The sequence below is a fragment of the Carettochelys insculpta genome, chromosome 7 (assembly GCF_033958435.1).
Source record: "Carettochelys insculpta isolate YL-2023 chromosome 7, ASM3395843v1, whole genome shotgun sequence".
Classification (NCBI taxonomy): Eukaryota; Metazoa; Chordata; order Testudines; family Carettochelyidae; genus Carettochelys; species Carettochelys insculpta.
In genome coordinates this window covers 7689279-7716428 of record NC_134143.1, presented here as the reverse complement: position 1 = coordinate 7716428, position 27150 = coordinate 7689279, and the positions used below count along the sequence as shown (strand labels likewise).

Below are 27150 nucleotides of genomic sequence, written 5' to 3'. Positions count from 1 at the left end.
CTGTCCCATCCCAACAGCCTCAGCCAGCAGGGCTGCCTCCAGCACATTGTGAGCTAAGGAGAATGCACCTATAGGACCAGTGGGTGCAAGCAGCCACATGCAAGGCAAGTTTAAGCGTGATCAAAGGACTTGCCCGAGGGCTATGAGGGAGAGCAGGTAAACAGCCCTGGGTGGAGCTGTGACTCCAGGAGTTTGTTTATTCAGAGGGTGGATGGCCAAAGCCTCACGGTGGTTTTCATGGGGGGGGACGCTACCTCTGGTTCTGTTGAACTCACACTGTGGAGCAGCAGCTTATTCCATCCTTCCGGCAGTTACAGCTGTGGCGATCCTTCACCCAAGTGGCACCACACAGATATAGTTTCCAGCTTGAAGACAACCTACGTGACACACAATAAAACTAAACAACCCCCGACCCTTCCAAAAACTTCAATATCAAACTGACAACTTCAGCACGTCACTGTGTGTTACAAAGAAAGGTCCGAACTCTGCAGGCAGCGTGGCGTTAGTTCCACTCTTGTGCTCGTCTGAAGGCCATTTCAGCCTCATTTACTACTTTAAGAACACGCTTAAATTCTCCGTCTTCTGCTCTTCTGGGATGCATGTTCTGTGTCAGTGAGGAGTAAAATAAAGAAGGACATCGACTGCCAAATCCAGCAGCAGTTACGGGCAATGCTTTCTGAGTGCTCCTCTTGCCAGCTGCCTGTCAGTCTAAAACTAACTCTGTGTGTTCCCTTCCACCCCTCTCTTTCCCAGGCTGTTCTCAGTGGTAGTCAGCTAATACAGAGCGCTCGAGAGAACAGTTGTGGTTCTTAGCTATGGTAGATGAGCCAGGTAGCTCATGAAAGCAGGAAGCATCACTTAGTGTCACCAAGAGGCCAAAGGCTAGCAGGAAGCCCTTCTGGAAAGGAGAGAGAAGTCCTGGGGCAAGAATTAGGTGGCTTCTCAATGTTTACCAGCTATAATCCAGGAAAAATCTTGGTCCACATCACAAAATTCAGAAAGGAAATCGTTCCAAAGAGGCACACAGGTAGCAATATAAACATCAGTGAGCAAGTCACCGAGATTACTCTGAATGGTCTCCCAGCCTGAGGCCTCTTCCCCAGTAGGGAGACAGGGAAATATGAGCCAATTGCAGAGAGCAAAAAACCTGAATCAGAACATTCTCCCTTCATTTATAAATCTACACATCCCACAGAAACTGCCACATGGTCTGCAAAACCTGTCCTCAGCGAGACCCTGTGAAATTCTGCCTGCCATTCTGATGGGGCTGCACAGTACAAACCAGCCTAGAATTTGGCCTCTGTTCGTTTTCAATCTTTGGCCAATGTTTTAGGCATTCCACAAGCTTTTGCAAGCTCCTGAAGACGTGTGCTGAGAAAGCACACCACCTTGTACATCTGAAAGTGAATTTTGGGATTAATGGTTGTATATTCCCTCTGTTTGCATGGTTCTAAATATTTCCAGAACTGGAATCATCTAAGGGATTTCTAGACCACCGCCCTCTCAGTTCTGTCCTCTCCTTCCTATGCAGCAAGAGCTGCTCTGGACACAGCACACACATTCACTCTAGACGGAATCATTGATTTTTCTAGTCCATTCCATGATAATCCCAGGGAACAGGGCATTTCCCTTTTAAGGATAAGGATTTCTTTTTTAAACTGGAGATACACATCTCCTTGAGCTTGAAGGGACCTCGGGAGGTCATCTAGTCCAATCCCCTGACCTCTTGGCAGGGCCAAGCCCCATCTCTGGCATCTATTTGCCCCAATCCCTAAATGGCCTCCTCAGGGTTTGAGCTCACAACCCAGGGTTTAGCAGGCCAATGCTCAAACCACTTTGATGTAGAAATTCCAAATTTTTGGTGCCTTCCAGATAAAAACAAACCAAAACCTCTTGCTTGTCAGTTCCACAGTGAGCAAACCTGCCTCTTCACTCCTCTACAGCCATATCAGCACTAGGATCAGGACCTCCATGACAATAGGTCCCACAATAGAGGCTTCCCCTCTACTGTGACTGTGTGTCTGATCTCTAGTGTAGACAGGGCGTGTTTAGCTCCGACCGCAGAATGAGCGGTCAGCCTTGGGTCAGTGAGGGGCTGATTGCTCTTTGTAGGCATCTGACAAAGCAGGTCTTTGCCTATGAAAGCTTATGCTCCAAAATATCTATTAGTCTACAAGGTGCCACAGGACTTCTTGTTGCTTTTGAAGACACAGACCAACTCAGCTACCCCTCCCATGTTTTTAAGGGGCTACCACTCGCTACACTCAGAATAACCCATCTCCAAGAAGACCCGGTCCCGGTGCACCAGGGGCCGCTACCGGTCTCACACCGTCCACGGACACCTCTTAATGGTTTCACGTCCTCTTGAACTCACTCTTCAAAGTTCTTTTCAACTTTCCCTTACGGTACTTGTTGACTGTCAGTCTCATGCCAGTATTTAGCCTTAGATGGCGTTTTATGCAGCCCAAAGTGGGTGGTAAACTCCATCTAAGGCTAAATACTGGCACGAGACCGATAGTCAACAAGTCCACTCAGAGTGTCAGAGTGGGGAGACAGCCCTGACACTTTGTAAGATGTGAAACATGAGATCTTATGATTTTTGCAAAGTCTTTGGCCTCCAAGCAGCAGGCAGCCTGTGGGAAGCTGGTATTTGCAATACAATGAGTTACTTAAACTTGTATAAGGGTGAAGATACGTTGTTTGCATTGCCAGTCCTTGGACAAACACAATGAATGCAAATAGCTGTGAGAGAGGTTTATGCAAAATGAGCTTCTGTGGGTGTACGTCACTAAAATGTTGAGTCAATAATCAGCAGGAATGTAAAGTTTGGGAAGGAAATGGCAAAGATGCCTATGTGTCTAAGATGGAGCTGGAAGACATCTGTGGGGGGTTTTGCAGTCAAAAGTTATCGGGACTAGCAGATGCACTAATTCATATCCTCAGTAGTCTTTACCACCAAGATATCCCTAGTCTCGAGGCATGTATAAAACACTAGCCTTGCAGCCCAAGCAGTGGAGGTTGCATGCAGGGATCCAGTCATAAAGCAACTGTGCGACCTCTGAGCAGAATGGTTAGCCCTAGTTAAAGTGTCTGCAGGGGACATTGAGTGGAAGGAAAGATTCCCGATCCCTGCAGTGATCACCCCAAACTCTCCTTTTCCTGCTCTGCCTGTAGATCGGGGTGCTCACTCACCAGGCTGGCATGGAGCCTGGCATGCAGAAATGGACTAGTTTGGGGCTCAGTGGTGTTATTTCCCTCTCTGGGCCCGTGTCGGTGAGATGGGGGAGCCATGGGGGCACCCAGCCATCCATGGTAGATGTATCATTTGGAAGTGTCTAGTACTGCAAGAGCCAGCTACACATCGTTTTTAGCCCTTCTCCTGCTGCCGGTCCAGGCATCAGGGACAGGTGCTGCTCTGTGAAGCTGAATGCAGTAGTTAAGCAACCCAAAGTTCACATACAACCTCCTTCCACCTGCAAGGTGAAGGTCACCCCTGGTAGTGCCACAGGCCGCGATGGGCACATGGAAATGGTGCATAGGTACGAAAAGCCCAGCTAGTGCCAGAGGCGGCAGGGTAGCCTGTGGGGAGAGCATTGGCGTGGGATTGAGGAGACTTCTGTTCCCTTTGTGTCTTTGTCACTGGCCTGCTAGCAGAGCTGGGCAAGTCAACCGGCCTCTGAGGCCTCCATTCTCCTTCCGGCCTGTGTCTGTGCAGGATGTGAGTGCCTTGAGGCAGGGCCTGTCTCTCGCTGTATTTGCTGAGACCTCCTCACATCTCAGTGGGGGGCCTATCGGTACAGTGATAGCACAGGTTAGCTTTGGATTCCTGGCTATAGAAGCTCAGAATGCTCTCCTGCCTTCCCTGGAACCGCTTGTACCTTCACCGACCCCCTTCCATTGGCATGCTATGCCGTGGGCAGGTTTGGCCTCTTGTTTGACAGTCGCTGTCACAGAAGTTGAGCTTCTGCCAGTGCAGTGGCGTGGTTCGATGGAGGGGAGGCAGCCCTGCTAGGATACGAGGGTCACGTTCTGAGACCTAGGGGACGGGTGTCTGGGAAGGCCAGCCAGGACCCAGTGAGTCTGGGAGCCGTCTGTTTCATTCTTTGCTTTGTGGTGTGTCCAACGGTCTGTTTGCCCTTGTAATGGTTCTTTTCTCCTTCCTGGTTGCCTTCCCTCAGTAAACCCTCACCCTGGGCACCACCCAGTAGAAGCTGTTACATGTTCAGAGCAGTTTATTGATTCCAGAGCATGCTGGAAATTTTACTGCGCGTCAGTGGCCTGGTGGCACCTGCTGAGTACGCCTGCCCGGGGAAGGGTGGACAATGAGCAAAACAAGCTGCTAAGTGATGCCTGATCCCTGGTGACGGAGCCAGGGGTGAGGCAACACCCTGAGCTGTGATCCTGAAGCTCTCACCTACAGCAGGTGTCCCTGGCTCCCGCTCAAAGCCTTATGTGATGCCGCTGGCTCCTGCGCTCTTTGTAGCAGAGGTAACGGTGCAGAGGGACCCCTGTCAGGCCCATAGGCAGGAATCTCGAGAGGCCTGGGAGTTTTTTGTACATGTGGCACATGCCCACAGCGAGCCCTGACTTCTCCAGCCCGAGCTCTCCAGCTGGCCCTGCCCAGGAAACCTCTCCAGCCACCCCTTGTTTGCCCCCTTGACCCCACAAAGCCTCCCAAACCTCACTAGGCCTGAAGATCCCTTCATTGCCCACTCAGCCCAAACACCCACCCGCCCCACCCTGCTCAGACTGGACCCCACCACAAGGCCCCAACATCCTCCCCCTGCCCAAACACAGTTCCCCTCAGTGCAAACACCCCATTCCGCCACTCAGGCCGAGCACTGCACACCGGGTGAATTCACAAAGCTGGGGAGAGTCCCCTTACGTGAGGGACCTGGCAGGCACGTGAGAGACCCAGGTTCAAATCCCCACTCTAAAGCAGGGCTCTGGGCTCAGGTCTTCTGCAATCCTGATGCATCTTGTAACCCCTGCGTTATTGTGTATTCTAGTGTGGGGCTTCCTCAGTCTCTTCTGTTGACACTGTTCCTCTCTGTACAAATAAATAGTCATTGGAACAGGAAAGGCAGGCACATACCCACCCATCCCAGATGAGCACCCAGCCTAGAGGCACTAGCATGTCTTTCTACCTCAAGAAATACGGAAGTGTTTAGCCAAAGGGAGAACCACTTCAGTGTGAAAATCAGAGAGGGGCCACCCCCGCCGACAAGAATCAGGTGGCAAGGGTATTATTTGAAGAGTGGAAGACCTGGGGTCACATCCCTGTTCTGGGGGCCAGGGGGAGGTTTGCATCTAGCTGCCCTCAGTACTGGAATATGGGGGATGAACAGGTGATACCTGCTCCTCAGCTCTTGGAGTCCAGCTCTGGATTTCTAAATTCTATCGCAGGTGGAGTGGAGCAAATCTTTTGTCCGGCCCAAAATAAAATAAATCTGCATTTCTGAGTCACTGAAAAAAAAAAAAGTCACTTTCAGGTTGGACCCATAATGATTTTTGATCCAGAATTTCCAGATGCCTGAAACTCGGTTTCCCTCCACAAAGCTTGGACACAGCTGTTGGCAGGGATAATCCATGAGTTGGAAGGCCCAAGGTCAAGGCTTAGGTTCAAAGGCCCAGGGGTTGCATAAGAAGCGTCCTCCCTATTGCCAAGACTAGCACTAAGTGGTAATATCAACACAATGAGTAGAGGATGCATGCAAGAATCCAGCCGTCCCAGTCCGAAAGGAGCAGTGACTCCTAATACCCAACATACCTGGGTCCTGTTGCTAGTGAACAGCTGACGCCAAGCTTGTTTCGTGCCAGCAAAGGAACAGAGCTTGCTCAGATGCAATGGCTAGTACCACTTGCAGACACAGCAACTGCAGAATGTGGTACAGGTTGAATCTCTCTCATGTGGCACCCTCAGGACCTGGGAAAGAGATTTGCCACACCCCAGGAGGTCAATATTGTCTAGCACTGCGGTGTCCAATAGTAATTCAAGGATTGCCACCCTTGTGGTTTTCGTCCTTCTGTATTCGCTACACCCCCCCACCCCAAATAAATGCCTTCCCCCTCCCCCAGAGCCAGGCACCCTGCCCCCCCCCCATGCACAACCACTTACCAGAGCTGCCGCGGCAGGGGCCTGAGCCACAGTGGGGCAGGAGCCTCAGGAACCCCCACCACTGCTGCATCCATGCACTGAGGCACGTGCAGGGAACAGGCGGAGGGCACTCGCCTGTGTGGCTCTGAAAGGCTCCCAGAGCTGTATATGGCTCCAGAGCTCAGATTCGCCACCATGGGCTGTTCCATTCACCGTACGTGGCAAGTGACCAGTGTATTGGATACTACAAGTCTAGCACATTGCCAACACTTCCACTGCTGCCTGGGCTCTCAGAAGACATTGAGGGGTCAATTACAGCTAAATAACGGCCCCGAACACTGACAGCCAGGACTGGTGGCTGGAAACAAACTTTGTGGGACCGTGGGAACTTGGCCCCACCCAGCTAAGTAAAATCATATGGGATTCTAGATATCGCCGGATGAGAGAGTTCCGGATTAGAGAGGTTCAGCCTGCAGCATCATATTCCCAGCTAGCTGGGTGCTCCTTAAACTGAAGTGCTGATGTTTGGCCAACATCCTTAGTTGGGTCTCGCTGGTGAATGACAATGAGGAGTCCATTCAGAATCATAGCCAGTAGGAAACCTGGTACCTGGCACGGACAAAAGGAATATGTATGATGCTGGGTCCGGGTACCTGCTGACTCTTGCAATCAATCAGGTGGTGGCTAAGTGGGAAAGAAATATGGCCGCACTGGAGGGGTGGATGGACCCTCCAAGAACATCCATAAATCTGGACAAAGGGCACGGAGGCGGTTCAGGAAATACGGGCTGCTGCTTATTGTTTCCCGGCGCTGATTCACCCAGCCTGATTAGCAAAGCAGCCGAAATCAGTGCATGCTCTTCAAACGAAGGAGTCCCGCTGTTACTGAGCTCTTATTAAGAAGACACTCAGCGACTGCGGACGCTTCATCTGAATTTATTTTTCTCATGCAATCAAAGCTCAGTTATGTCAATGCAGGGAACAATATAGAGTCAGCTGCAGCTTATTCTCCCACACTGAACTGCCACACAACAAGAAGGAAAACCAGCTATTCGTAGCACTGCTTGAAAGACCCTCCTGAATCTCTGAAGAACAAACTCATTCTGCTGTTGATCATCTACAGCATTTTCGGTCAGGCCCCACTTTTCATCCGTGCAATTAACAGAACCCTCTGCCAGCCTGTCTAATGTAATCCAAACTGATGGAAATTTCGGTTATGTTCATATGAAACCAAAAAAAAAAAAATCACACGCCCTTTTGGCATATGTAAGAAAATAAGCCTGTGGAATGCAAAACCTGTATTAATCGGTGTGGAAATGAGAAGACAGACATGAAAACTGTAGTAGATTTCAACATTTTTAATGAGATGGATGAGCCTGAGACCCCCACAGCTGATCATGCTGTGCCCGTACCCTCATGAAATTTCAGGCCCCCCACTCTGCGCACCTCTGATCTATCGAAGGCGAAGGAGAGGCGCTATGCTGAGAAATGCGAACTGGGTTCGTAATTAACCCACCCAGCCCCCGACCTCGCAGGTTTTCGAGTGGTCGGCCTTCTCCACAACTTCGAAGCTGCAGCTGCTCTTGTCGAAAATGCTTTCACATTTCTCCTTGTCGTACCCCCTGGGTGAATGAAAGCTGTCAGTGGGAGGGAAAAAAGCAAAAGGGGGTAAGAATGAGCAGCAAACAAACTCCAGGGGTGACAGCAATAAGTCTGTATTGAGGGGCATAAAAGCGGGCTGAGCTGCTTTCTAGCTAAGGGTTTGATTCTCTGGTTCCTTTTTACTGCTCCTAAACAAAGCCTGACTTTGTCAGGTTGTTTCATTCTTTGTCACATTGACAAACAGTGTGCAAACAAATTTTCCCCCTAGGAATATTCTCCAAATGTGTGTGTTTTGTTTGCTTGTTTTTCGGTTTTCATTATCCTACTGTCTGGGCATTTTAGTCACATGGCTTTGTTTCTGTTCCCTGAGTGGAAGGCTGTAAAAGTCATGGACCAAGGGAAAGGCATTGGGCCCTTGTTTCTTTCTTGGAGAAAAGGGGAGAGCAGTTTGGGGATGGGAGAAGTTGGCCCAGCAGCCTTAGGGCGTTTTTAAGGCATTACAGACAGAGGCAGATGATGCTTTAGTGGATCCTGGGCCTGAGGAAGTAGGGGCCCTTACCCATCCCTTCAGCCTGAAGCTCCCCTGGGGAACGAGGTCAGCCTGTGAGATTTTCCCCTGCTCCCCAGCAGGAGCAACAGGTGGGCACATTGCCCTGGCCCCACTCCCTCTCAGGAGCCCTGGATGGGTGGTTGGAGCAGGTCAGTGCATGGAGCTCCAGTTAGCTATGTGGGAAAGCCAATGGCTAATCTGCCACTGATTTGCATCGTCTCCTTTCCAGGCCTGGCGTAAACCAACACTGCTAGAAAAATGCAAATGGAACTCCAGGAATCTGAGCCCCTCTCTGAAAGCTGGAGGCCATGTTTCTTGTACAGGAGATGAGTTTGCAAAGGAAATTTTCCCATTCCTGGTAATAGCTCAGCTAGCAGCTTCATATGCTGCTCTGTCTATTTTGCAGGGGAGAGCTTGGAGTAGTAATCACCAAGGTGCACGACTTAGAATCATAGAACACCAGGACTGGAAGGGACCTCGAGAGGCCATTGAGTCCAGCCCCCTGCCCCAATGGCAGGACCAAGTACTATCTAAACCACCCCTGATAGACATCTATCTAACCTGTTCTCAAATATCTCCAGAGATGGAGATTCCACAACCTCCCCAGGCAATTTATTCCAGTGTTTGACCACCCTGACAGTTAGGAACTTCTTCCTAATGTCCAACCTAAACCTCCCCTGCTGCAATTTAAGCCTGTTGCCTCTTGTTCTATCCTCAGAGGACAAGAAGAACAAGTTTTCTCCCTCCTCCTTGTGACTCCCTTGTCAGGGCATTTATCCTCATCATGCCTCTGTGAAGTGGGGCAGTACCATCACCCCCATTTTACAGATAGGAGCCAGAGGCAGAGAGAAAACAGTGTGTCTTGTCCAAGATCACATATGAAATCTGTGGCAGAGCAGTGACTTGAACTCAGGTCCCCATGTCCTGGCTAAAACACTAAACTCTGGCTTATACTTCCTCTTTGGTCATCAAAAGTCCTGGGGCATTTTTAATGAAGGCAGTAGGGAGAGTTAGTTGGTTAGTTTCCAGCAGCGCTGTCTTTAACACTAGTGTGTAGGGCATAATCTGGGGATGATGCAGTTGTTGAGCCAACCAGCAGAAAAGATCTCATGGTGGAGCTGTGACTTTGGGAATCTGTGTGTTCAAAGGGCAGCTGGGGAGAGCAATAGGTGGTTTTCCCCCTGGAAAGATGCTACAGGTTCTGTGGGACTTACATGGAGCAACAACGTATTCCGTTCTGGGTGCATTCACATCGGTGGCAGTCGTCGAGCCAAGCAGTGCCAAATGAATGCACCTTTCCATGTTGAACACAGCCTGCAACAATACAAAAAAACCCAAACCCGTCCCTTCAGTGTCAGGACTTTACTAAACACTGAAACGTCTCTGTGCGTGTTGCGAATGGCTGATGGGCACATGTCGAGAGGGTGCGGCTGAAATCTAGGTAGTTCTACTCCTGTGTTCATCTGAGTGGTACTGCAGCCTCGCTGACCCCTGTGAGAGCACAAGCTTATTATCACTTCCTTTTCTGCCCTTCTGACGTGGAGCAGCAGAGAGCTGAGGCCGCTGCCTGCCGTCATAATGCATTCCAGCGTCAGCTCCAGTGGGAGTCCTCCTTGAAAACTTGGTGTCCACATCACTCCATCACTTCCAAACTCACTAGCAATCCTGCACATGTGGTATTGCTGTCCAAGGGTTCTTTTCATCAGCCACTTACGTGGAGAAAGTCTCGTGCCCCTTCCTTAGCGTTTGGATTCATAGAATCATAGAACACTAGGACCGGAAGGGGCCTCGAGAGGCCATCGAGTCCAGTCCCCTGCCCCGACGGCAGGACCGACCACTATCTACACCATCCCTGATAGACATCTATCTAATCTGTTCTTAAATATCTCCAGCGAGGGAGATTCCACAACCTCCCCTGGCAACTTATTCCAGTACTTGAGACCACCCTGACAGTTAGGAACTTTTTGCTAATGTCCAACCTAAACTTCCCTTGCTGCAGCTTAAGTCCATTGCCTCTTGTTCTCTCCTCAGAGGCCAAGAAGAACAAGTTTTCTCCTTCCTCCTTATGACACCCTTTAAGATATCTGACAACCGCTATCATGTCCCCCCCCAGTCTTCTTTTTTCCAAGCTAAACAAGCCCAATTCTTTCAGCCTTTCTTCATAAGTCATGTTCTCCAGACCTTTTATCATTCTAGTTGCTCTTCTCTGGACCTTCTCTAATTTCTCCACGTCTTTCTTGAATTGGGGTGCCCAGAACTGGACACAATATTCCAGCTGAGGCCTAACCAGCGCAGAGTAGAGCGGTAGAATGATTTCTGGTGTCTTGTTCACAACACACCTGCTAATGCATCCCAGAATCATGTTTGCTTTTTTTGCAACAGCATCACACTGTTGACTCGTATTTAACTTGTGATCTACTAGAACCCCTAGATCCCTTTCTGCTGTACTCCTTCCTAGACAGTCTTTTCCCATTCTGTATGTGTGAAACAGATTATTCCTTCCTAAGTGCAGCACCTTACATTTATCTTTATTAAACTTCATCCTGTTTACTTCAGACCATTTCTCCAATTTGTCTAGATCATTCTGAATTATGACCCTATCCTCCAAGGTAGTTGCAACCCCTCCCAGCTTGGTATCATCTGCAAACTTAATAAGCGTACTTTCTATGCCAATATCCAAATCATTAATGAAGATATTGAACAGAACTGGTCCCAAAACAGACCCCTGCGGAACCCCACTTGTTATGCTTTTCCAGCAGGACTGAGCACCATTAACAACTACTCTCTGGGTACGATTAGCCAGCCAGTTATGCACCCACCTTATTGCAGCCCCATTTAAGTTGGACTTGCCTAGTTTGTCAATAAGAATATTATGCGAGACCGTATCAAATGCTTTACTAAAGTCTAGGTATACCACATCCACTGCTTCTCCCTTATCTACGAGTCTCGTTATCGTGTCAAAAAAAGCTATCAGATTGGTTTGACATGATTTGTTTTTTACAAAATGATGCTGGCTGTTCCCTATCACTTTACTACCTTCCAAGTGCTTGCAGATGACTTCCTTAACTACCTGCTCCATTACCTTTCCTGGCACAGAAGTTAAGCTGACTGGCCTGTAATTTCCTGGGTTGTTCTTATTCCGCTTTTTGTAGATGGGCACTATATTTGCCCTCTTCCAGTCTTCTGGAATCTCCCCTGTCTCCCATGACTTTCCAAAACTGAGAGCTAACGGCTCAGCTGCCTCTTCTATCAGCTCCTTGAGGATTCTAGGATGCATTTCATCCGGCCCTGATGACTTGCAGACATCTAATTTTTCCAAATGGTTTTTAACTTCCTCTTTTTTTATTTCAAAAACTAACTCTACCCCTTTTCCACCAGCATTCACTATGTCAGGCATTCCTTCAGACTTCTCTGTGAAGACCGAAACAAAGAAGTCATTAAGCATCTCTGTCATTTCCAAGTTCCCCTTTACTGTTTCTCCCTCCTCACTGAGCAATGGCCCTACCCTGTCCTTGGTCTTCCTCTTGTTTCTAATATATTTGTAAAAGGCCTTCTTGTTACCCTTTATGCCTGTAGCTAGTTGGAGCTCATTTTGTGCCTTAGTCTTTCTAATTTTACTCCTGCATTCCTGTGTTATTTGCCTGTGTTCATTCTTTGTAATTTGTCCTAGTTTCCATTTTTTATAGGATTCCTTTTTTAGTTTGAGATCATGCAGGATCTCCTGGTTAAGCCAAGGTGGTCTTTGCCCATATTTACTATCTTTCCTACATAGGGGAGTAGCTTGTTTTTGGGCCCTTAATAATGTCTCTTTGAAAAACTGCCAACTCTCCTCAGTTGTTTGTCCCCTCAGTTTTTCCTCCCATGGGATCTTACCTACCAGGTCTCTGAGTTTACCAAAATCTGCCTTCCTGAAATCCATCATCTCTATTTTGCTATTTTCCCTCCTACCAGTCCTTAGAATTGTGAATTCTATGATTTCATGATCACTTTCACCCAAGCAGCCTCCCACATTCAAATTCTCGACCAAATTCTGTCATGTTGTTCTTTGATTCTTTGGACGAGCACTGAAAAGGAAGGGGATCTTGTCACTAAACAGAACCAGAACACACAAGCGACTGGCTTCAGCCGGAGCCATTAGATATCTGCCCTCTGTGAGGCTTTTTGCATTCTTCTCTTGCCTACTGCCTCTCATGTGAAATATATAATTTTGGAGGTCTTCGGCATTCCCCTCCTGCTCCCTCCTTCATCCCTTTCCTGCCTGATCTCAACAGCAGTGGGGTAACCTAGATCCACTCAGAGAGAGTGTTTGGGATTCTTACCTTTGGTAGATTTCAGTGGGTCGTTTTGTAGAAAATGACAGTATGCATCACACAGTGTCATCGAGATGCCAACGACAAGGAGGAAAACCAGAAAGCACTTCTGTAAGGGGGAGAGATGGCAAGAATGTTCAATGGATAGGGACTAAAAATCGATGCATTCAAACACAGAGAGGCAGAAGAAATCTTGGTATGCCTAGAAACAAAAATCAAGAAGACACAATTTCATAGAGCAGCATATATTTCTCAGGCCAGGTCTACTCTAGACCTTAAAGTCAATCCTAGTTATGCACTTCCACTTATGGCCGTTACGTATCTGGAATCAACGTATCTATGTGGTGTATGCTAACTCACCACGGATGCCCTGGCTCTCACAGGTGACCATACTCAAATGCCAGCTGTGGCAGATTCCAGCCAACAAGTTGCAGGTTGGACCTCCCTGGTCTGGCACCCTTGGGACCTGAGTCTTCCTGTCTGAGGGAGTTTGCCAGACCAGAGGAGGTCAGGCTACTCTGGGGCACCCACTCCAGCCAGTGGGGCTCCTTGCCTGCAGAAGCTCCCGGTTTAAGGGTGGCCACAGCTCCACACTCCCAGTGGTGGTGGCTCCCCACATGGGACCAGCAGCTGCTCAATATCCCTGGCCATTGGGACTCCCACCTGGTACCAGCAGTGGCTCTGTACCCTGAGCCAGCAGGGTGCCCCATGGCTCTGCTCCCAGCCAGTGGGGCTGCCTACCAGACTGGCTGAGCCCTTAGCCCCTACTTATCTCTGTGACTGGGGCTCCCTGCTCCAGCAACATGTGTGCTCCTGCCAGTCTAGGGAGTCCTGGACAAGAGGTTCAACCTGCACTGTCAAATCCATCCTTTATCTGCTGTGATCTCCATGGAAGTAGACAACAATAGCAATGCAAGATAGAGACAGTCCCTGCCCTGAAGAGCTGACAACCGAACTGGACGAGACGTGCAGAAAGATTGTTGTTACTATTCCCATGTTACCGATGGGGAACTGTGGTACCAAAAAATCCACTGACTTGCTCTCTGGGTCTACAAACTCCATCCTGAGCATAGACTATGGGGCAAGAGAGCTTCTCCTCTTCACAAGCCACCAACTGCCCCTGTTATTCAGATCCATTTTCAGGTATCAAATTTGCATCTGAATTCCAGTTCAGTAGTTTCGCCTTTCAGTCAGAAACAGACAGGGAATGTCTCACTCAGCACAATATTTAATTTCTCCAGCAGGTACTCTCACCTTCTCATGGAAGTTGGAGGTGTGCCACATCCACCCAGATTTAATTACCACTGATGGTACACTCCCATCTCTGTATTCCTGCCTTTCTTTCTCTTTGAACATCTGAGGAAGTGGTTTGTAGCCCATGGAAGATGATGCCATAAGACATTTGTTAGTCTTTAAGGTGCCACCAAACCCCTTCTTGGTTTCACTGAGACTGATTTGCATGGCGACTCCTCTGAAACTTGTTATATTGTATCAGAGAGGTAGCCCAATTAGTCCGTGTCTTCAAAAACAACAAGAAGCCCTGTGGCACCTTATAGACTAACACATAATTTTGGAGCATGAGCTTCCGTGGGCAAAGACCCGCTTCATCAGATGCGTGAGTGGAGTGGTTTCAGAGGAGGATTTAAAGAAGGGGGTCTTAGTGAAGGGGAGGGCCAGAGCTGACAAGGTCTGTTCAGTCAGGATGGATGTGGCCCATTATGAGAAGTTAATGTGGAGCTGTGAACATCAAGAGAGGAGAAAACAAGTCAGTTCAGTCAGGGGGGATGTGGCCCATTATCAATTGCTAATGTGGAGGTGTGAACATCAAGAGCAGAGAAACTGCTTTAGTCATGGGCCAACCACTCCCACTTTCTATTCAGTCCTTGGTTGATGGAATCAAATTGGCAAATGAATTGCAGCTCAGAAATTTCTCTTTCTATTTTATTTTTGAAATTTTTTTGTTGTAGGACTGCTCCTTTTAACCCAGAGCCAGGACCCCATGTTGAAGACGACCTAAAAGTAAGCCCAGTACCCCTCAGAAAGAACCTCAACCATAAGCAAAAACTAGCAAAATCCAAAGGATGGCTGCTATGGAGGGTGGGGTCCCCAGCCTTGCACCCCATTCTGCAGGGAGAACAGAGGTTTATTAGTTGGCATGGACACAGCAGACTTGTCAGCACAGAAACCAGAATCAGTCAGTACAACCCATCTTGGGGTGAGGGGGCATTCGAGCCGGTGCTCTTTCCCTCCTTCCTCCAAAACATTCTTGGCACGACCTCCCATTGAAACAAAGCCTGGTGAAGTCATAGGGAAGGGCTTCATCCCACCCCCACCAATTCCTGTCCTGTCAGTCCCAAAGCTGGATGACTCACTATGTATTAGCATCGATTTCAGCAAAGTGAATGCAGTTTCTAAATCTGACGAAACTGCCTGTCCTGCACCCCCCCTCCCAGGGCGGAGGTCTGCTAAAACCACACCTGTGAGTAATTCAAGGTACTTCACCTCTTCATGCTATGGAGCTGAAATCGCACACGTCTAAGTATGAGACCTACTTTGGGACAGTGTTTCTGATGCGTACTGGGGAGTGCAGGATGGCTGGTGGAGAGGTGCAGCAACCAGAGGGCAAGGGAGAGATTGGAGGGCACTGGAGCAGAGCTCTGCAGAGAGCTCCAGGGAAGAGCCAGCAGGGCAGCTGGCAGAGAGTCATGGTGAGTGAGTGCCCAGGAAGCAGAGTGAATAAAGAGCCGCCTTGCCCCACCTCTGACTCGAGTGAGAGGGGAACTCTGCACACGGATCTCTGAACTTTGGGTCTGCTCTGACCAAGGACAACAATTGTGAGTGGGGAGCAGAGAGGGGACAGGCATGTTAAAGGGACTTTTGGTTGCTGGACTTACGAACTTAGGGCTGGGGAAAGGACATTGCCCAGCTTTTTTTGGGCTGGGTCTTTAGCTGATGTTTAGGAGCCCTGTTTGCGGTGGTTTTACTTCCCTCATTTCCGTCAGCACTTTTGGCTGCACACAGACTCTGTGCTTGCAAGAGGAGAATTATTGCCTTTTCGAGTCACCTAACGGTGCCAGCTGACTGGGCAGGGGCTCAAGGTGGTTTTGTGTTGTACTGTATTATTGGAAAGGAACCACGAGATACTGACCCCAGCCACTGTTGCTGCCAACTGTGCCTGGCAGGACTGTTACAATTAAAACAGCAACACATTTAAAACTGATTAAAGAACATACATGGACAGTCAATAGTTACAGCAGCCCTCACCTCCATAAGACCCTGAGGCCAAGCATGAAGTCAGATTCTAGAAAGGGTTACACGCTGACACGAGTAATAAAACTATTTGGAGTTACATTAACAAAATTAGATGTGTATGGGATATAAGCCATCACAAAGTAGGGCATACATCAGCCACTAGTTGAGGTTGAGAAGATGCTTCCTCTCTGAGCAGGTTATTCCATAATTGTCCATATCTGGGTTTCTTGCAGCTTCCTGTGAAACAGCTACTACTGGTCACTGTCAGAGAGAGGATGCTGGAATAAATCATCTATTAATCTGTGTCAATCTGACTACTACTTTGTGCCAGAGTAAGATATGTTCCATTTTGATATGGACTGAACACCGGGGGAACAGTTTAAAGTCAACCCTTTGGTGTCAATCAGAAAAGTGAAATTCTGACTGGTTGTAGATTCAGAGGGGCTTTTAAAGTGGCCCAGGTTTTTTTTTTTTTCTTTTTTTGTAGCTAGGTGCCAGCACAAACAAAGCGCTTCAGTGGTCTCTCCTCCCAGCAGCAAAAGAACAGGTTTAGCTGCGCGACTAACATACACAAGCATCATCTAGCATTGGTGTTCTCATAGAATTACCATCAGCCTTTTATTCCCTTTACAGACCCCACCAGATATTCCTCAAAAGTTACATAAATCAGCCACACACACAAACATCTGTCACGAGCCCAAAGAGTAACAAAAATGCCTGTGAATACAGACCGTGTCCTTTGAAAGCATGAGATGTGCACACTTTGACTTACCATTGTGAAAGCTTCCACTGCCAGAGCTCACCCAGCCTGTGGGCTGTTGTGTTTGTGCAGGCATATAAAGCATGTCAGGACAGGTCTTTTGCAATGCTGATGGAATAGAACGTATGTAATTAACTCAAATATTTGCTCAGAAGTCTCATTGATTGGGTACCACTGAAGTTTGGGTCAGCTGGCAGTGAGCTAGTCCAAAGTCTGCCGGAATCAATGGAAAGATTCCAAATGATTTCAGCAGTTTTTGGATCAGCCTCTCAGGCCGTGACTGAGCAAAGCCTTGAAATACCAACTTCACTTTAAGCATATAAGCAGTTCTGTTTTCTCCAAGGAAGCTACACTATGTGCTTGAAGTTGAGCACGTACCTCAGTGCTCTGCTGGATTAAGGTGTAAACACATTTTAAAGCATGAACTTGGGAGCCATCTTGGCCCAAAAATCTTCCTGTTGTGAGACAAGTTGGCTCCCCTCTGAGCTGGAGTTGGGCAGATACATTTCACCGGACCCTGGTGCATGCAGCTAGGCCAGTCTCGCCCCGCTCCAGAAGCAGAGGGGCATGGCTGCTGGTACACAGAATGGAGCAGATGGCTCAGTTGGAACACAGCTACTAGAAGCGGAAGACATCCTCTGAGCGCCTGTGCTAGGAGGCAGCAGTAGACCTGAAAGATGCTGACGTTTGGTCCAGACCCCTGACTGACCCTGGCGGAAGCTGGCAATTAGTCTGGATTGCCCAGACCGCTGCCTGACCTGACCCTGGAGGAGTGACATGGTGACAGAGGCTCCAGTCGGATGGAACGCTCTCCTGCAGTGCCAGGTACACCGGAGGGGGAGTGTGGAGGTGGACCAGGGATCACGGACCCCTGTTTGGCTGCAACACGGACAATCATCATGTTGCAGTCAGGATCCCTGTTGGCTTGGTGGTAGACCACTCTGCCACTGTTAGGGGCCTGGGCCAGGACACAGTGGAATGGGTGGGCCTGCATCCCCCTGCCACCCAACCAAAGCTGTGGACGACAGTCTGCCTCCCTCCTCTGGCTCGGCCTGAGCTGATTGATTCTCTTGCTCTGCTTGGAGCCACAGCCCGCGCTATAAACTGTTGTTATATCCCCAGCCAGGTGCAAGCCCGACGGATACCCTGGAGAGAGGACACTGATTCCCCAGCAACCAGTGACACCTGTACTGTAGTGAGGGGGGTTGGCTCCCCACTGACCCAGGAGAGTAACAGAGCCTCACTTTGATTGACTACACTTCCCACGCTGAGTCTATATCACCTGCTTTTTTGGTGGTGGGGAATCAGCATAGTCCAGAGAAAGGGAGCAAGCCTGGGGCTTGGAAGTTATGGGATCTGACCCTGACTCTGCCACAGATCTCATGTGGGCAAGTCACTTCATCCTAAACTGCTTCTCTTGGGCAGGTGGGGGTCTCCAACCAGGGCTGGCCAGCTGGTTTGTAAAAGTTGTGCCAGTCACACATGCTCTGTAGGTCTGCACCACCAACCCCAGCTAACTGGAAGTGCCAAAGCAAGCAAGCCTTTTTGGATGGTCATGATTTTTTTACAAAAGAGGGAGCAGACGTCACGCTTAGAAGAATGGCCATCCTACCAGAGCCAGCCCGGTGGGGCTCCAGGAAGTACACTGACTGCGAGGCCCAGCTGGTGATCAGTGGAGCACATGGACCTGATGGTGCCTGACCCAAGGCAACTGCCTTGCTCTCCTTACCCCAAAGGCTGGGTGTGAGTCCTACGGCTGTGTGTCAGCGATTCTAGAGATTTCAGATGAGACATCATTGCTTGGAGTTTGTTTCTTTAATGAAGTAAGGAAAAGTGCCTGGGACAGACCATCAGAATATTGGGGTTCTTTTCCTGGCTCTGACACTGACTTCCTGTGTAACCTTGGACAAGTCCCTCCCTGATAGTTACTTATAAACCCTTTAGGGGTCTTGTGAAGTGTAATTAAAGATTGAGCTGTTGTGGAAGCGCAATGTATTATTTCCCCTGCATACAATGTTAGCTTTTGCTACAAAGTAATAATCTGATACTCTCTTTAACAGATTCTTCTAAAATATGTAACTCTTCTTTTATTCTAGACACAACAGGTTCCAGGCAATGGTTCCCTATGGTTTTACACTGATAGGAGTACTTGTGATCGAGAGCAGACAGAACCAAGACAGTTGTAGCTCAGGAGGGTAATGGTGAGTCAACAAAGTAGGCACTGGATTGGGAGTCTTGATGGTAACAAACATTTTGAAGTCTTCCACTTGAAATCAGGACAAGAAGATGGTATACTCTAGGTTTTAGGTTCCATGAAGATCCTTACTAGCCTGGAATATGTTTTATACATAACGAAAAGGAAATAGCTAGCCTGTCCATTGCCACTTTAAACTATTTTTCCTGCAGTCATCTGGGCATATAAAGAATAGTGATGAGTCGAGTGAGTCCTGGTCCATGGGCATATTTAAAACTGCTGTAGTCTAATCAAGATTTACTTGCCCATGACATATGGGGTCAAATAAAACCCCCAACTTATGTCATTGTGAATTTCTCTGTTGATCATGATATTAGGCAGACGGGTGATAGTCCGTGTTATTGCTTCTTTTTGCATGATGCAACAGAATACACAGTCCCAAATAAAACAGAGAGAGGCCTTTGGGTTGACCTTCTGAAAGCTCTGTCCACAACTAACGCAGTGGCAGGCAGTGGACATGGTTCAAAAGCTCTGCTTTTGGCTTTGGCTTGCATGAGGTTGGCCCACTGCGTTAGCAGTTTTTTACTCTTTGTGCCTTTGGAATGAACCACTGCACCAAGCATCAATTTTTTTTTTTTTGAAAAGCGTATCCTGAAGAGGACAGGGCTGATTTCTTCTCAAATAGAAAGCGGACAGCAATGCTCCCAAATCCACAGATACTTGGCAAAGGGATCCAGACCCATCTGAAGAAGTGGGTCTGTCCCACGAAAGCTCACCTAATAAACTATTTTGCTAGTCTTTAAAGTGCTACTTGACTGCTTTTTGTTTTGATAGTGTATAGACTAGCACGGCTTACTCTCTGTTACTTGGCAAAGGGATGATACTGTTGTTCAGTAAGTACATAACAAATATAGGCTCCAATTCTGTACTGGTGTTAATGAGGTTCTCTGCAGGTGCAGAGACTGACACAGATCTCATTGGCTCAGGACCATACTGAGTGGGCGTGGAGATGAACTGAACTTACCAGAGACAGCTATCCAGTTTACTTAATGTAGGAGAGCCTGTGAGAATGATCTGCAATCAACCCCATCTGTTTAGCTTTGCATTCTTGTATGTGCAAAATATTATTGTGAAATAATTTGCCACTCCATCTAGCTTGCACTTTCTGCTGTATAAACAGCCTATGAGAATTCTTTGTTCTGTTATGGTTCAAGACAAGTTTCGAGCCAAGGTGACATTAGTCCACTAAGTGTCACTTTGTCCTCACCCCAGACAGCCTGCCAACCTTAAACAAATTTTCACCAGCAACTATAGATCACAACACAAAAAGCAGTCAAGTAGCACTTTAAAGACTAGCAAAATAGTTTATTAGGTGAGCTTTCGTGGGACAGACCCACTTCCTCAGACCATATCCAGACCAGAACAGACTCAATATTTAAGACACAGAGAACCAAAAACAGTAAGCAAGGAGGACAAATCAGAAAAAGATAATCAAGGTGAGCAAATCAGAGAGTGGAGGGGTGGGGGGAAGACCAAGAATTAGATTGAGTCAAGTATGCAGACCAGCCCCTATAGTGACTCAGAAAGTTCCCATCACGATTTAAACCATGTGTTAACGTTCCAAATTTGAATATAAATGTCAGTTCATCCACTTCTCTTTCTAAAACGGAGCGATAATGTCTCTTCAGTAACCCACATACCTTGAGGTCATTGACAGAATGCCCCATTCCATTAAAATGTTGACTAACTGGTTTGTGGATCTGGAGTGTTTTGATGTCTGTTTTGTGCCCGTTGACCCTTTGTCTAAGGGAGTTAGAAGTCTGTCCAATATACAAAGCACCTGGGCATTGTTGGCACATGATGGCATATATGATGTTAGTAGAGGAGCATGAGAAAGTGCCCGTGATTCTGTGAGTAACCTGGTTAGGTCCAGTGATGGTATTTCCAGAGAAGATATGTGGACAAAGCTGGCAGCAGGCTTTGTTGCAGGGAAAGGTTCCAGGACTGGTGTTCCTGGGGTATAGACTGTGGTTGTTAGTAAGGATCCTCATGAGGTTGGGAGGTTGTCTGTAGGAGAGAACAGGAGGAAAACACTCCAGATCCACAAACCAGTTAGTCAACGTTTTAATGGAATGAGGCATTCTGTCAATGACCTCAAGGTATGTGTGTTACTGAAGAGACATTATCGCTCCGTTTTAGAAAGAGAAGTGGACGAACTGACATTTACACATGGTTTAAATCGTGATGGGAACTTTCTGAGTCACTATAGAGGCTCGTCTGCATACTTGGCTCAATCTAATTCTTGATCTTCCCCCGCTCCCCTCCACTCTCTGATTTGCTCACCTTGATTATCTTTTTCTGATTTGTCCTCCTTGCTTACTGTTTTTGGTTCTCTGTGTCTTAAATATTGAGTCTGTTCTGGTCTGGCTGTGGTCTGAAGAAGTGGGTCTGTCCCATGAAAGCTCACCTAATAAACCATTTTGCTAGTCTTTAAAGTGCTACTTGGCTGCTTTTTGTTTTGATAGTGTATAGACTAGCATGGCTTACTCTCTGTTACTAGATCACAACACAGTAATTCTAAACCCAGAACCAATTGCTGCAACAAACCTCGCTGCCAACTCTGCTCACATATCTACACCAGTGATATCATCACAGGACTTAACATCAACTACACCATCAGGGGCTCCTTTACCTGCACATCTACTGATATAATATATGCCATCATGTGCCAGCAATGCCCCACAGCAATTTACATTGGCCAAACTGGACAGTCTTTACGTAAACGAATAAATGGACATAAATCAGACATCAGGAAGAGTGACGTACAAAAACCTGTGGGAGAGCACTTCAGTCTCCCTAGACACTCAATAACAGATTTAAGGGTGGCAGTTCTAAAACAAAGAAATTTCCAAAATCAAATGGAGAGAGAAGTCTCTGAGCTACAATTTACTTGCAAATTTGACTCCATCAACCAAAGATCACACAGAGACTGCGAGTGGCTGGCCCCTTGCAAAAGCAGCTTCTCTGCCCTGGGTGTTAACATCTCCACATTAGACTCTGACAATGGGCCACATCCCCTGCTGACTGAGCTGACTTGTTTTTTCCTTTTTCCATTTTTTGATACATACTACTGATAATGGGCCATTTCCACCTTGACTGAATAGACCTTGTCAGCTCTGGCCCTCCCTTTTATTGAGATCCCCCACTCTTTCAACACCACAGTGAACTCCCCCCCCCGCCCCGTTTGCATCTGATGAAGCGTGTCTTTGCCCACAAAAGCTCATGCTCCAAAATATCTTTTTGTCCATAAGGTGCCACAGGACTTCTCGTTGCTCACTTTGCCCTAAGAAGTTCCTATGGCCCCAGTCCAGCAAAGGACCTCAAGAGAGTGAGTAATCCCTTTTAAATCAACAGTGGGTACCTTCCCGGAGGTTTCTGTGGAGTATATTTTATAGTTTAAACACATTCAGAATCCCAGAAATGCCTGAAACTTAAATGACAGAGGAACGATGGGTCTCTATGGGTCTTTATTTTCTTCCATAACCTTTGGTGGTCCTGCTGTAGACAACCTCGATGGAATTCAGACTGCTACAAATGGACCATATGAGCCTCAAGTTACCCAGTTAATAACCGCAAAAGTAGAAGCTCTGATTGTCATTTCCTTTCCTGTCAGTTCACCCATAATCAAAGACGTGTGGTACATTAGCCTCAAGGAGAAGTTGTGGTGTGTGTCTCTTTGTTTTCAGTGACCACTTGGAATAAATTCTATCTGAAGGCATAGGAAACAGAAGCAAAGAAAAAAAAAGTCACTGTGCCCTCAACTGGTGTCACAAACCTTGGAGTCACTGCCAGAGTCCTGAGCAATAGAGATTCTTATTGTTGCTATGATGTATTTTTTAACTGCATCAAATCCTTGCTGAAGTCTAATCTCTACTGAAATCAGTGGGAGTTTTCCCTGATGAAAGGTCCGTGCAAGAGCAGAGCAAGGGCAGGAGGATTTGGGTCATTTAATTTATTATTAGTAGTATGTATAATACACCAACTAGCTTCATGAAATTGACGAAAATGGGCTGTGAATGTGGTAGGCCCCCTACGGATATAGAAGCATTGTCAGGCTTGGACTCCTGGACTGCAGCGGGATGACCTTGTTCAATGTGTGTTGAACATCCCCACCTAGTGGCTGGATCACACAGGACATGAGTCTACTGTGGTCGGGTGCAAAGGCCATAAGGATCAATGAGAGTCCTTCTTCACTCTGAGGTTGGGGGTTTGGAGATGAAAATGGACATGCTGTGAGCCACAGTGGACGATCTTGTCCTGGGGATAAGGTGGTGATGATGGACTGCAGGACACCAAGTAAGGCCTATCCACAAGGATTCTGTGCATCTCCCTGCTAAACAGGGCCCTGTCCCGCTGTCATTAACAACACTGTAGCTGTCTGGTCCACCTGCACACCCGCCTGGTGCTTGAACAATTGGCTGCACCTGTGTCCCTCTAGTGCCGTGGTTCTCAAACTGCTGTCCACCGATCACTTGTGGTCCATGACCACCTTGCAAGTGGGCCACAGTCTCTGGGCTTGCCTTACCTGCCGCAGGGAGCTTGTCCTGGCGCTCCAGCCCTGGGCCACCCCCTCCTGCCCAAGGTCGAAGCACCGGTGCCAGCTTCCTGCTGCGTGTGCAGTGGAGGGAAAGCCCCACCCTTGTGGACCAGATCTGGCTCATAGTGGGGGGAAAGCATCTCCACATGCTGCTTCTCTTCCTCACACAGCTGGGCAACAACAGTGCTGGAAACTGCTTGTGGGGGGCTTTCCCTGCTGCTCCCTTTGGCTGGCCAATGCAAGTAGCAAGGGGAGGTTCCAGGGAGTGTGGGGCTAGGTAAGCACCCCCCTTATGCCAAGACTCCACACCCGCATTCATCCCCCCACCCAGACCCTGTCCCTAGAGCTCTCCTGCACCCCAGCGCCCACCCAGACCCTCACCCTCAGTCCCTTTCTGCGTCCTCCTTCCCACTCGCATCCCACACCCCGAGTCCTTCCCTCCATCTAATCTCCTGGCCTGACCCCTACCCCCAGCACACTTCTGCGCCTTATTTCCTGGCCAGATCCCCACCCCCAGGCCATTCCTGCACCCTCACCTCCTCTTCCGCCTCACCTCCCACCCAGACCCTGCACCTCCATCACTATTCTGCTCCCCAGCAGCCCTCTCCAACACAGTGAACCCTTTATTTCAGCACCACCCCAGAGACTGGGGGGGCACTAAATCTACTAGCCCCTGGACCCCAGAATAGTTAATCTGGTCTGTGGAAAGCTCTGAACCTTGGTTCTCCCTCTCCCTCCACCCACTACAGGTCTGGAGCACGGAGAGAATGAATTGCATCAGTCAGGGGCCACATCAGTAAGGATTGGGGGTATTTTGTCTTTGTGTGGACCTTGACTGATTTTTCAGTAGGTCAGGGAGCCCTGACCCAAAAAAGGCCCCACATTCCCACAAATAAAAGACAATGTTAAAAAAGAACATGTGGACACACGCACATCTCCTAGAGCTGGAAGGAACCTTGGGAGGTCTTCAAATCCACTCCCTTGTCCTCTTGGCAGGACCAAGCACCATCCCAGACAGATTTTTTTTTCAATCTATTTGCCCCAGACCCCTAAATGGTCTCCTCAACAACTGAGCTCACAACCCTGGGTTTAGTGGCTATTTCTCAAACCACTGAGCTTTCCCTCTCCCTGTTGAAGCCTTTTGTTTTGAACATAAATTAATACTTCATTTAAAATAAAATTTAGTAAACTTAGTCCACGCAATAAGATCTAAATATGTGCTCCCTTATGTTATAGCTGTGTATTTATGTTGTATGCTCCAGAAACCTAATATGAATAATTTATTATCAGGGCATTCAGAGATAAGCAAATTAATGTTGTCATCATGGGTGGTCGGCGGAAAGGTTTTTGTGGGGTGGGGACCAAAAGGTTTGAGAACCATTGCTGTAGTGGGATGAGAGAGCTGTGGAAGGGCTGAGGTGTGTAAGGAGAAAGAGCCCTGGTGGGAGATCCTTGATGGTAGTTTGCAGGCTGTAGCAAGAGCAAGAAGTCTTGTGGCCCTCATGGACTAACAGATTTATTGGAGCGTAAGATTTTATGAACAAAGGCCCACTTTGTCAGATGCATCAGTGGGTCTTTGCCCACCAAAGCTTCTGCTCCAATGAATCTGTTAGTCTGTAAGGTGACACAGGACTTCTTGCTGGTTTTGCAGATACAGATGAACACGGAGACCTACCCCCAATACTTGCGGACAGACAGTAACCCCCCATGACAGGGATGGCTGTAGGGTTGCCAACTTCTCCTTGTACCTAAAGCACCCTAGTCCCTGCCCCTTCTCTGCCCTCCCTCCCCCTCCCTGCTGATTACATTCACCCTCCCTCTGTGGCTCAGTTTCCCCCTGCCCACTGACTCTGTCTCAGCTGGGACAGGGGGTTGGGGTAGGGGAGGGCTGAGGCTCTAATTGGGGGTGTGGGCCCCGGGAAGGGGCAGAAGGGAGGTTTGGTGTGTGGGAGGGGGCTCTCGACTGGGGCGCAGGGTTGGGATGCTGGTCGGATGAGGCTCTAAGTGGGGGTGTGGGCCCTGGGGTGGGGGTCAGGGATGCAGGTTTTGGGGTGCACAAGAGGGCACCAAGCTGGGGGTGTGGCCAGGGCTCTCAGTGTGATTTGTAAGGGTAGAGCTGAAGTGGGGTGACACCGAAGGTGCGGTCAGTGAGGGAGATGTAAAGGCTGTGGTCGGGAAGGGGCGGGGCAATGGGCCGGGGGCGGGGCCCGGGGCCGGGAGGGGAGTGTCAGTGACGGGGGCGGGGCTCGGGGAGGAAGGGGTCAGGGAGGGGGCGGGGCAATGACCCAGGGGGCGGGGCCCGGAGACCGTGCCCAGTGATAGGCGGAGCAGTGGCCCGGGGGCGGGGCTGAGTTGAAGGACCGCCCCCCCCGTGTCCGGACGCCGGGGCCGCGGCCGAGCCACGTGTGAAGTGGGGCGGTCACGTGAGCGCGCTCAGCTGACGCCGGCCGGGCCGCGCCGCGCCGCCATGGAGCCCGCGGAGCCGGTGTGGGAGCGGGCCTGGGCCCTGGACGAGATCCGCAAGGGCAGCCAGAGCTGGTCGCTGGCTGCGGACGCCGGGGTGCGCTGCGGGCGGGGCTGGCCCCCGGGGGCTAAGGCGAAGGGGGGGCGGGTAGCTGATGTCTGGGGCTGACGCCGGAGGGGCTGTGGGGGGAGGCGAGTCCCAGACAGCCTCTCCCGTAAGCTTGGCTGAGCCTCTCCCGGAGCCCCCGGCCCGCCCCGCCCCGCCCCGCCCCGCCCCGCGTACAGGGGCTCGGAGGTCCGTGCCGCGGGGGTTTCTCCGCACGCCCCTGGGCAGCAGGCTGTGCCCTCCTGCCGGGCTCCCCTCCCGCGGGGCGGGGCAGTTGGGAGCAGTGGGGCGTGTGTGGTGGGGGGCTCAGAGGCGGGGCCAGCTGGGCCCCCCGAAGCTCGCTGCAGGAGTCGGGTGGGCTTGGGGGGAGGTGTCACGTACAAACTGGTCGGGGGCGCCCTTGGTCAGCTGTCGGTGGTGAGGGGTGTGTTTCAGTGGGTGGCATCGGAACCTCCCCCTGCCCCCTCGGTGCTGGGCGCCCAACGTGGCAGTAGGGTGCTAATGTGGGGGAGCTGGGCACCCCGTCCCCTGCGGTACGGTTCCCCTGCTTTGTGGATTGGGAGGGGGCACCCTGCAGATGTGGGGAGAACGTTAGACTTTCCCATCTCCCTCGTCATCCTACCCACCCTAGTCCCTTCTGTGACTTTGTTCCCCTCCTGCCGATTGAGCATCAATTACCTGCAGAAATTGCCCCGTTTGGCCGCACGCCCAGAACGATGCTGTGGGCAGGTGCTGTCCTGGGCTTTGCCCATATTTCCCCTGGTGGCTCTGAGTCCACCTGGAATTATAGCACCACTCACAACATTTGGGGTACTAGTAGCTTCGGTCTGGAGATTTCTGGTTTAAAGTATCTTTTAGTCAATTCCTTGTTTTTAATTCCATTCCCTAAATAACCAAGCCCTTGTTTTGTGGCCTTTTTATTGTCATCAGAATTAGCTCAAAGTAAGCTCTGGTCTTTTCTGTGTTTGTAAATAGCTTCTTCATTTTCTGCAAGAGTTTTCCCAGCAGACCATCTCCAGAACACATGAAATTAAAAAGCAAGTAGATGGACTGATTCATGAAACAAAAGCCATAGACTGTCGCCTACACAACGTCTTCAATGACTTCCTTATGCTGTCCAACACACAGTTCATTGAAAATGTGAGTGCACCAGAATGTAACAGGCTTAGATGGCCCATATGTTGATATAAAATTGGTTACGCTGGAAGAAAGTCCATATA

At 49.2% G+C, this 27150-nt stretch overlaps 1 protein-coding gene across 5 annotated transcripts in view; it reads left to right on the top strand.

The window, feature by feature from the left end:
- The first annotated feature begins 25770 nt into the window (after nt 1-25770).
- The window catches only part of WASHC2C (WASH complex subunit 2C), a 57146-nt gene continuing 55766 nt past the window's right edge, over nt 25771-27150 (top strand). For all 5 annotated transcript variants that reach the window (XM_074999886.1, XM_074999889.1, XM_074999887.1 and 2 more), the window contains exons 1-2: nt 25771-25921; nt 26906-27070. In XM_074999886.1, the coding sequence (XP_074855987.1) occupies nt 25829-25921; nt 26906-27070 (258 nt within the window). In that variant the 5' untranslated portion in view covers nt 25771-25828. The remainder of the gene's footprint in view (nt 25922-26905; nt 27071-27150) is intronic.